A 10,898-nucleotide genomic window follows, 5' to 3' on the forward strand; every position below is an offset into this window, starting at 1 on the left:
ATAATACTCTTTTGATACTTGTAACGTGTAATCATCTTATTTTATCTATTTTGCTAAATGTTTTCTTCCTTCTTCTCGTGTTAAAGCTTCATTACTCTATTTAAAAGGCTTCAATAACTTGCTACAAGTTATCAAATACCCAAGTTCTAAAGCATAATTTTGTAAATTCAAGTTCAAAGTATTCTTATTAAGCAAGTAAGCAAAGCATGAGTTATAAGTTGTTTTGAGATTTTGCGTTAAGATTTCATTAAGATATGACATGTTTGTCTTACATCATTAATCTATACCCGAGATACAAGTTTACACTCGATACTGAAGTAACGAGGTGCTTAGGAGAGATGATAGATATTTAGGACCCGCTTTAATATGCAATAGACTTTGGGACACATGCCGTGTTGTTAACCCTTTAGGGTAGTTATTATGCAACGCTAGACTTCTTATTTCTTGTTTCTTTAAAGTAGTTGTTTTTGTGTCTAAGATAGGCAAGAAAGCTAAGCTAAATTTTTAAAGAAGGAAAATGAGGCGAGAACTTGATTTGAGGCTTGGAAATTTCTACAAGCGAGTTTCAAGGTTAAGTTAGAGGGACAAAGTAGCTAAAATATTGTGGGCTCTAAGACCATATCAAGTTTTAATCTATTTTCTATATTCGGTGAGAGTAATACAAAGGTATATATACATACAAAACTACCTAAACATACAATAAAATTCAAACAACAATCTGAATAACCCAAATAACAAAATTACATGTATTATATATAAAATAAACTAACAAAAACCACTTAATTGAAATGAAACTCAAAACTTAATATCTAAACGTAACATTTTAGCATTGGATAGTGACATATTTTTCTATTTGGTCTATCATACTAATGTGTTTGGTAATAAGGTTAAGGTGATAGCAGGAGCTAAAATAAATACTATCATTGACGTGGATGTTTGAATTTTGATTACTCTTAAAAACAGATAAAAAAGAAAAAAACAATTCACACCTAAACCGTATAAGCCTTCGTTGCCCTAATTGAAGTTCCATTCCCGTAGTTGGCGACTGTGAGGGCGTGAGCTGCTGCGTCTTGCGAGTGAAATTCAGAGACACTTGGCTCTTCCAATTTCCTTTCTTCAGAAGTCCATTTCATTGAATCGCCATGGCGAGCACCAAAGTTCAGAGGATTATGACCCAACCTATAGTACTTTCTCATCTCAACTTCTTTTGCTTCATTTCAGCCTTGCTTTTCGTTTTTTTCTTACGTGTTTCTCTGATACATTTCTCTTTCTCTCTTTTATTGGATGTTGGTGCACTTCAGAACTTGATTTTCAGGTTCCTTCAAAGTGTAAGTTCCTTTTCATGATCATTTAGTTTATTTTCCATTTTGGGTATCGACAATTTTTTGTTGTTTTTTTTTTCTAAATAGTGAAATTGGTGTGTTCTTTCTCTGATGCTTCTTACTTATGTCTTCACGTTGGAAATTTGTACAGAAAGCTCGAATTCAAATATGGCTTTTTGAGCAAAAAGACCTGAGGATTGAAGGCCGAATCATTGTAAGTTCTTTGGACTTGTGGGCTTTTGCTTTAAGAAACCATCGCGCCAGTAGTTAGTTTATCTATTCTTAATGTACATTTGGATGTTTAAAAAGCTTACTAGGATTTTAAGTTTCCTAATATTGATTCTTCATCTGGGGTTTTAAGTTATTTTTTCGAACTGAGGTACATAGTTATGCTTTTACTTTTATCACACTCAAAGAGATCATTCCAACATCGATACAAAAGGAAGATAGTTTAGTCCTGTTTGGTAATCATTTGATTTTTTGTTTTTTGGTTTTTGAAAATTTAACTTATAAACCCCACTTTGGTCGTTGGCAAATTCTGGGGCTTTCTCTGCTCATTTGACCTTCCACGAACCTACCAGTTACCCGAACTAGTCATAAGCTCAAAACCCTGCAGATGAAGTTGATATGATTATATGGAAGTTTTATATTCCAAAGAAGATAAAAGTCTTCCGCTGGATTCTCACGCATAATAATGTAAATACTTACGGAATCTTAGAAAGCATTGCTTGTCTCCATCGGTGTGCTTGCTCTGCCTAAAAGGATAGGGATCCAGTAACCACTTATTCCCATTTTTAGCTTCGGTAGAAGGGGTTGGTAGCAACTTCTTAAACTTTTTGTCTAAAACTTTTTCTTCTTGAGGAGATAGGTAGTTGGTTTTTAGAAGCTCTTTAAGGGTGGTCCTTTGAATGTAAAGCTGAAATCCTATGGGGTTGTGTAACTCAGGTTCTTTTATGAGAGCTGTGGAAAGAACTATTTGAACAACCTATGAAGATAAGTCCTGCTCCTTTGTTGATTTTTGTAACCTTGTACAAATTATTTTTTTTTGAAAAGGAGACAGCCTCTTTATTAATATAATAATAATGAGACTAATTAATTTTTTTTATGGACTCTTAGATACGAGGATCCTTGAAGATATGACTTTATTTATTTCTTTTTTTGTGATTAATACATCATTCTGTATCTTATAGAAAAAGCCAAGAATATGAGAACACATAAATATCTTCTTCCCTTAGTTGTGATTTGGTTTGGTTACACCGCCTGCCCAAGATCAACTTGCATTGCAGAAAAAGACAATCAATTTTTTTGTTTCCTTAATATAGTTGTCCACCATCTAGGTTGGTGGCTATCATTTTTGAAGCCATGGATTCTCAAGCCATTTTTGAAGAAATATTTGGCTCATGAACGTTAGTAGTAGTTGTACTGCAAGGGATAAAGGATTTGTGTGTCTAGGATCCCGACCTTGTGGACGGTGTCTCCTATAACACGTTTTACATTTGTTGCATCCCCCGCCGTTTAGTGAGTTTATGTTCTTTGACATCTGAAAATTTAAGATTCATAAAAAAGTAAGGTTCTTTATTTGGCAAGTTTTATATAAATGTGTGAACACATTGGACTGACACTTGAGGGGGATTCCTTTGCTAGTGGGCCATTTTGCTATATTCTTTGTTGGATGGCAGAGGAGGATTTGAATTACATTCTTTGGAGGTGTGAGTTTTTGTTTGCGTTTGGGACGTTTTTCTAGACTTTTGTTTTGATGCTTGCCTGTCCTAGGGGCACTAGAGATATGATCAGGGAGTTCTTCCACTAATTCAATGCCTCAAGATCTCTTCCATTATTCCACGACTCTTTGGTGTTCCTTTCCTCATAGTCTTAGGTAAAATCTCTTTTAATATTGACATCATCTACAGTACCAAAACATTATTATTACCGTTAATATTTTGGTAAGAAATTGTGTCATGGAGAGAAATGAAAGAATGTACAAGGACACACATAAAAACAAAAACCTAACAAAAAAGGGGCGCTAATTGAAAAGAACAAGATTGAACTCATAATTACGATAATGCCTTACAACTTGGGTGTTCTGATGCTCATGGGCTATAATTGTTAGTCTATTATCCAAGGGGCCATTTGAGGCACCAATTGGAAGTTGGTGGAGTGGGTTATTGTAGACCACTTCATGTTTGGTGCACCAACTATAATAATGGTGTGGAAAACTATATACAATCTACAATTAACTATAGTAAATACTATTTTAAAACCCTCTTTGCTACAATATTTACTATTTGTTACAATATTTGGTATTTTTCACTCATCTACTCTTTTCTTCTTTAGTATAGTGTTTACTATTTCCTACTTGAACAAAAATAGTTGACACCCTAAACACAAACTACTATAACTCAGACTATTATAACTCAAATGCGAACTATTATAACTCACTAACTATTGATAATGACCAACTCAGGACCCCAAATGCTCCTTAAGTTTTTTCAATTTGAGAGTTTCTATAAGTTTGTGATGTGTCTTCTGAACATTATTAATTTTCTGGTGATGACTTCTGAGCTTTACTTCCCCAGGGCTTTGACGAATATATGAATTTGGTTTTGGATGATGCTGAGGAAGTCAATGTAAAGAAGAAGAGCAGGAAAACTTTGGGTTTGTCTCTTCATCATTTCCCTCTTGAAGCCAATACTTAAATTAGTTTAAGGGCAGAATAAAAACTCGTCTCATCTTTAACCTTTACAGGGAGGATACTGCTTAAAGGGGATAACATAACTCTGATGATGAACTCGTAAGTCCTTTGGAAGCTCTCTCTTTCAAAATTCATCAATACCGATGCATAATTGCTCTTTCTAAAAAAATTCATGAACTGTAAATGAATGCAAAATTGCAGGGGCAAGTGATGACCATTTTTGCACCAATATAAGAGATAGTGAAGTGTAGCCCCTTTCAATGGTGAAACTTGGAAGTCTTGCGTTGATCATAACGTAGAATGTTATTTTTACTGTCAATTGGTTGGCTGTTTTTGTACTTGCCTTAAAAGAAATTAAAATGCCAGCTTATATGAGAGATAGTCATCGCACTCAATTCATCCAGCTCTAATGTTGCTTAGATCATTGTATTTATTTTGCATATATCCTCAACTTTATGATCCATGCTAGATATTGCCGTTTGCTGAGCTATATTGTGGATTAATTGGACATCAAGTAGAAATTGGTTCTTGTTTATCTTTATGTTAAAATTGGTTGATGAAAAATATAGATATAATAATTAATGATTCGGTAGAAGTTTAGGAAAGGAAAATGGCATCTAAGAGAAGAAAACTTGGAATTTTACCATCTTTTTCAGAAGCTTGTAGAAGAATAAGAAACGTTTTCTTTTTTAATCTTAAACGGCCTTTTTCTTACCGAATGTTATGCTGTGTATTTGTTATGAATATTTGTCATCAACTAATTCCTACATTTTTATGAGCAACTGATTTGAAAAATGTTGTAATATTGAGTATCAAACTGGTGGTGGCTTACATAGGATTTAATATCTCATAGGTTTTTCCAGCACACTAATGTTGAAGAGTCAATTGGTTCGATGAGATTAGTCTAAATTGGTTAGGCTATTCATGGATATAGAAAATGTGTGAGGTGTGTGTATGGTGATTAGGATATAAAAAGTTTGTAAGGCATACATTTAAAAGTGAGAGTAACATAGAGATGGTGTGAACATCTTCTAAACTTTTGGAAGCAGGTTTAAATTATTATTGATTTATCATCTACATCTATTGGTGTGAAATTGGGGATCATATGTTGTATCATTGTCTTCAAGTAATTTGTCCATACAAGTTTGGTGTAAATCTTATTGCGTGTGAGAAAAAACTATTAAATCTGAACGTCCTCTAATAATCGATTTTACAATTTGAAGTATTTATCCAAAATTAACAGATCTTTTAAAGCATAAATGGAAGTTTGGGGATAAATTACTTTTCAAATTAAATCAAGGGAAAATGGTCCTTTTTATTCTTTTTTTTGTTAACTCAATCTTTTATTAATAATTTGGAATATTTGTAACTAAAAACTTTCAGGTTATTTAGATTTTAAAATGTCAAAAAAATCGTCATGTTAATTAGTATTTTCTTATACAAATTATTCCGTTTTGAAAGAAAAAAAATATTACAAGAGGCAAAACAATTGAAAATACTTACAAAATATAGCGGATTCTAACATCTATAAGTAATAGATAAAGACATGCTACAACGCAATACGACATGCTACAATGCAATACTTAAAACCTATGACAATCATGTCTTCCCCGTCCCGTGTTACATTGAAAGGAACCATCTATTATGAGATACCAAATTGAAAAAAGTTAATTTCAATATCAGAAAAGAAGTACAAAAAATGGATGAAAGCTTATTTGTATTGAAGATAGAAAATATTTAGACAAATACCACGAGTATAATTGCATGAAATCAGTCCTAGATAATGTTTTTAAGAAAGCACCTCGTACTTTATTGCTTAATGAAAGAAAATATTGATTAGAAGTTATGAATCTTATGATTATGGAATTTAATAAATATTTTTTACAATGAAAAAACTATGTTTTCATTTTAAAAATTCAGTAACCAACCAAAATAAGGTAAACACCGCTCTAGGAAGGGTAAATCATGAAGGATTTGTGTTGTACATTGTTTCAAAATTCAAATAGAAACAGCTTTAAAAGTTGTTCGTTGAAGGTTCTCAATGGCAACTTGAAAACATCTTTTCTCCTTAGATAGACCACTTTTCATCTAAATTTTTACAAAAATGTGTAGCATACAATGATATCCATTTTAACAACAATAGTTTAGTTTATCCACCAAGACATCAACTACATAATGGTATTGTACAATAAATCAGGGTTAAAGGAAAAAAGAACCAATGTATCCATTTTCTCAGTTCCACAAAAACGAGTTTGAATCAAACAGGAAGCCGCCAGAAGAAATAAAGAAATAATAAAATACATAATAAGAAAGGTCCTGAACATAAGAAGAAATTCAGATGGGCAGAAGCAGAAACTATTGACTCAGGAACACTGTGGTGGTGAGAATCCTTGAAATAATGGATCCTACAGACTCATGACATCCCACAAACTTCTTACCTCAAGAAAAGGAAGACGATGAATTCAAGTCTAGGCGGTTAGGTAATGGAATAGAAGGTCTGAAATGAAAGATTAGTTATGGATGACAAAGCCAGCAAAAATGTATAAGAATTGGAACCAAAAGGACGAGAGTTCTATAGTTCCCAAGTCTCACTTTCTGGGTTCAGCATGCACAGCCGCCTCGTTGCTCAGTCTCCACGACGGTTTCAGGAATTCCTTGGAAATATCTGCATTTGTATTTTAAAACAATGGTAAGAGTTCGTATTTTTCAGTTTTGTCCAGTGTCTTGTAATGGAAACAAGATAAGCAACATCATAAATATAACAGATGGACACTACCCAAAGCTAAAACATGAACACGGATATTGTGGCAATAATAACAACAATGTAAGAACTCTGAAGAAAAATACACACAATCAACTGGTAAAACGGAAATAAATGATGGAACAGACTAAAAAGTACTACAGCAAATACAGTATATTATCTTGATTCTTGCACGTAATGCCAGTAGCCATATCAAAGAAAATTTTCTTAACAAAGAGTATTCAAATGGCACATTTCGACTAATTTCATTTAACAACTATCTAACCCCATAACATCATCCCTGATAACATCGAGTTATCCAAAAAAACTCGTATGAGACAGTGAAGGTTGAAGAAACAGAATATATATGGATAGATTCCGTGTATTTCTAATTTTGAAAGGATTAGCAATTTTGTGATCAGTATAGACTTGCAATTGCTGACATATTGGCACTATAAATATACGTTCTTTGGTTCATGGATCAAGATAAATGCTATGCTAAAGAGGGTAAACTAGGGTTTTGACATATTACAAATTACAATGTCCTCATTCTTTTGTTACCACCCAAAATAAATTGGAAATTTAAATATATTCACATACCGAACGAAAAAAGTTCGATCACATCTTAAAATAGGAACGTTTCCTAAAGATGAAAACCAACTAAACTAGCTATACACTATCTTGTCTCCCCATAAGAAACATCATACCTTGAGAGAATGTTTCATATTTAATCAACTCTACTTTATCAAGACAAACTTTAAACTGTTTTGGAGATTGTTCAACATCTCTCATGGGCATTGAAAACCAAGTTTTTTCCCTCTTATGTTTACCTAAGTACCAAGTTACCAACGGTATGTTATGCAAGTGTGTCTATATCATGTATGTCTGTCTGACATAACACTAAGAGGTCATTTGAAAAACTATTTCAAAAAGAATTTCTGGAAAGATTATTCTTGTGAGCACATTATGAGACAAAATTCACATTTCAAAAACTTACATGTCCTGCTCATGTTCATTGGCTAATGCAGTTTTGGCAATGCATAAAAAAGCAGCATCGACGTTGTAGTCCTCTTTAGCTGATGTCTCGAAGTAAGGAATATTTTCTTTTGAAGCACACCATTCCCTAGCTTTCTTCTCAGAGACCTACAGAAATTAAAATCAGTTCAATGTGAAAAGAAAAGGCAAAATTCAATTTGGCCAGGTCTAGACATCCTTATTCCTTACCACTCTACTGTTCCCACCATCAATGTCGATCTTATTTCCAAGCAATATAAATGGAAACGTCCTAGGGTCTGGTGGGTTTGCCTGAAAAAAATAAGGTCAAAATAGTAATATTAAGACGTCATCCAAAAATTGGAACCAATTGAGACTCAGAAAAGAAAAAGATCTGCTAGTCCAAATAAACACACTCAGACTAGCACACATATTAAACACATGAAGAAAGCAAAGAAAGCATGGGTGTACTAGTATTTTTCTTTTATTTTTCTAATGCACAAATATGCCTTCAGTATCTTTTGTGAGATTAACTCTGTTTTCTGAGACATCATTGTCCACAATTGTAGTATTTAATCACAATCCTCATAAACTTCAATGTGATTACCTCAGCAACACAAAACACTAAATCAAGAATAGCAGAGTAATGCAGATAAAACAGCAATTTTTCAATAAGGGGAAGGAAAAAATGACAAGCCAGGGACGTTGCAGAGGTAAAGAACAGATAACACCAGCGAAGAAAAAAGCTACTACATCAAAGGACAAAACAATTATCTACAAGCCAGGCACAAATGACCTCCAAGGCAGTATATCCTCAACTTAAGGTACCATTCTAATTCACAAAAATTCTCTGAAGGTGTTTTAGACAAAGCTTAAAGGAATAAAGGTCATAAGCTAGCTAATTAAACTAATACCTAAAACAACAATCACAAACTAGTCAAAACAAATAAATCCAAGGAAATGAAGCAAATTATAAATGACAAGTAAACTAATAGATCGAACTAAGTGAACCACTCAGTCCTATATATGCAATCTTTCCTAACGACCAAAAAGTCCCTTGGACCATTACTGTAGGAACAGTTTCCCAAATAATGACATGAAAGGAAAAACTGCATGCCTAAACTTCCGAGACAAGACTGAACAAATTCCAGTGGCATTTGATCATTCACAGGAGAAGTCTCATGCATAACAAATAGAAAATCATGCAACATGAACTAATAATTCTTCCTCGGCAAGCTGTAAAAGATCTGGAGTAATAGAGTAATGATAAGCAAGCTCCACAGTAACCACAATATCGCAGACAGCTTGAAAACTCAAAGAACTGAATTGATTTACCTGTCTGAGAAACTCATCGTGCCAATTATCAAGTGTGTCAAATGACTTCATCACGTTAACATCATAGACTAGAACGCAGCAATCTGCCCCTCTATAGAATGCAACTCCGAGACTTTGAAATCTTTCTTGTCCGGCTGTATCCCATATCTAGCAATACAAATATCAATGATTTAGCATAAACATGAGCACATTAATAGTTCCAAAATCAACAGTCTACACAGCATTGAAATGTAAATGATGTTAAGTAGTAGAACGCACTTGAAGTGTGACAAGCCTGTCGTCGATTTGAAGCTCCTTGGTGACAAAATCTGCACCAATTGTAGCTTTATATTGCTGACTGAACTTCTTGTGCACATATCTGATTAGCTAGTCAATGATCCATATTCTAGTTCAATGGCAATGATTACTCAACATCGACTTCTAGTGGGTCAAATCTCAATAAATAACATATTACAGACATACGAAAAAAATAGCATACAAAATGGTCAAACAACATGAAATCCTAATTTTACAAAAAGAATAAAGGAAAAAAGAATATCAGTCTTAGGTTGAAAAAAAAAAAACAAATTATTCATACCTCTCACCAAGTCAAAAATTTAACAAAACAACAGAAGAAGATGAATCACGATATTCCACATAAACTGGAACAAAAGGCATACAAATTCCGGATGACATGACATTAATAAAGGGGCAAATAAAAAGAAGTCAACCGTGAATTCCAAGATCACATACTCAAAACACAGATCAATATCATTGTCAACAACCAATTTTAAGAAGGATACTGGTTCATCAACGACGTCTTACCAACCCTGAAATAAAAATCAAACATCATTGAAAACCCATATAAAAAATCAACAAAACCACACACACACATACACACACACACACAAGTAAGCAACAGAGGAACCGTTGAAGATAAATTACACATACCCACTATCACCGAGAACGATAACCTTGAGCAAAGTCCGTCTACGGAAAGACATGGCAACAAAACCAATGAATCAATGAACGAATGAATCAATTCAGACTTGTAAAAGCCTCGGATTCAAATATCGGAAAAAAAAATCAGCCTTAAAGCTAGTTTCAGAACCTGGGTTATGGGAGAAACATGAATCAAAAGCGAAAGTGATTCGGAAAAGAGACGAAAATGAAAGAAAACAAAGAAAAGGGGGTGGGGAGAAATTGAGGAATCGGAATTTAGAGTACCTTTTCATGGCGATTAACAAAGGGGGACGATGAAGGAGGAGAATAATAAATGGGAATTGAATCTGGGGAACATGGGAGTTGGGTAGAATGAGAATCCACGGGTAGTGATTCGTGCCCACTCTCCTCTGAAATTCTTAAATTCCTACAACGATACGACACCTACATCAAAGATTTGTTTTTGAAGTTCTTCTTCCCTTTTTATCCTTCTTGTGTTCTTTTTTCACCAAATTCCATTCCAACAAAGCTTGAAAATATCCCTACACGTATTTAGAAATTAGAAGCGTTTCAATTCGATATTGAATAGAGTAGTGAATAGTTTTTTTTTAGAGTTTAATCATTCAAATTGTCTCTAATAACTTATTATACTTTTTACGGAATTTTTGACAAATAACGTCATTTTGACTTTATATTTCAAAAGTAGCACATTTTTAGAAAACTCGTAACTTTATTTTTCTCCCAAAATTCTTTCCAAATTTTAAAAACTATTTCAAGGGTTTTTCTAAGTCAATCTTGGGTCGAGTGTCACCAAGATAGTGTGTTTATTATTAAAATGAGATCAAATGAGTTCCACATGCATTTTATAGGGTAATCTCGGGGCCAATTTCCATTG

The 10,898-nt window shown here is 33.6% G+C and overlaps 2 protein-coding genes across 3 annotated transcripts; one reads left to right on the forward strand and one right to left on the reverse strand.

Annotated features, from left to right (window-relative positions):
* The first annotated feature begins 967 nt into the window (after nt 1-967).
* Nucleotides 968-4,547, forward strand: LOC101221293 (small nuclear ribonucleoprotein E). Its single transcript, XM_004139730.3, has 6 exons — nt 968-1,184; nt 1,302-1,328; nt 1,474-1,536; nt 3,899-3,977; nt 4,068-4,113; nt 4,216-4,547. The coding sequence occupies exons 1-6, from the start codon at nt 1,143-1,145 to the stop codon at nt 4,223-4,225; spliced, it is 267 nt and encodes an 88-aa protein (XP_004139778.1). The 5' UTR covers nt 968-1,142; the 3' UTR covers nt 4,226-4,547.
* A 1,636-nt stretch (nt 4,548-6,183) lies between these two features.
* On the reverse strand, nt 6,184-10,530 carry LOC101221762 (ras-related protein Rab7). Of its 2 annotated transcripts, none has more exons than XM_004139732.3 (8): nt 10,289-10,530; nt 10,013-10,172; nt 9,865-9,891; nt 9,341-9,440; nt 9,083-9,229; nt 7,979-8,059; nt 7,752-7,897; nt 6,184-6,679 (listed from the first exon to the last, which is right to left on the reverse strand). In XM_004139732.3, exons 2-8 carry the CDS (start codon nt 10,063-10,065, stop codon nt 6,616-6,618), a joined length of 618 nt encoding a protein of 205 aa, XP_004139780.1. In that variant the 5' UTR covers nt 10,066-10,172; nt 10,289-10,530; the 3' UTR covers nt 6,184-6,615. The 2 variants fall into 2 exon arrangements, with proteins under 2 accessions (XP_004139780.1, XP_011658964.1); XM_011660662.2 differs by having other exon boundaries at nt 10,013-10,051; nt 10,289-10,529.
* Nucleotides 10,531-10,898: the final 368 nt, after the last annotated feature.

Source organism: Cucumis sativus, chromosome 7, assembly GCF_000004075.3.
Source record: "Cucumis sativus cultivar 9930 chromosome 7, Cucumber_9930_V3, whole genome shotgun sequence".
In the NCBI taxonomy this organism is placed as follows: Eukaryota; Viridiplantae; Streptophyta; class Magnoliopsida; order Cucurbitales; family Cucurbitaceae; genus Cucumis; species Cucumis sativus.

What these genes read in the sequence shown, in the direction of transcription:
- LOC101221293 (XM_004139730.3), top strand. Translation starts at nt 1,143, where the DNA reads ATGGCGAGCACCAAAGTTCAGAGGATTATGACCCAACCTATA. An exon ending in GGATTATGACCCAACCTATA is followed by an intron (nt 1,185 to 1,301) that starts GTACTTTCTCAT and finishes GGTGCACTTCAG; the next exon opens with AACTTGATTTTCAGGTTCCT. An exon ending in GGATTGAAGGCCGAATCATT is followed by an intron (nt 1,537 to 3,898) that starts GTAAGTTCTTTG and finishes TTACTTCCCCAG; the next exon opens with GGCTTTGACGAATATATGAA.
- LOC101221762 (XM_004139732.3), bottom strand. Translation starts at nt 10,065, where the DNA reads ATGTCTTTCCGTAGACGGACTTTGCTCAAGGTTATCGTTCTCGGTGAT. An exon ending in ACAGGCTTGTCACACTTCAA is followed by an intron (nt 9,230 to 9,340) that starts GTGCGTTCTACT and finishes TTGTATTGCTAG; the next exon opens with ATATGGGATACAGCCGGACA. An exon ending in ACGATGAGTTTCTCAGACAG is followed by an intron (nt 8,060 to 9,082) that starts GTAAATCAATTC and finishes TATTTTTTTCAG; the next exon opens with GCAAACCCACCAGACCCTAG.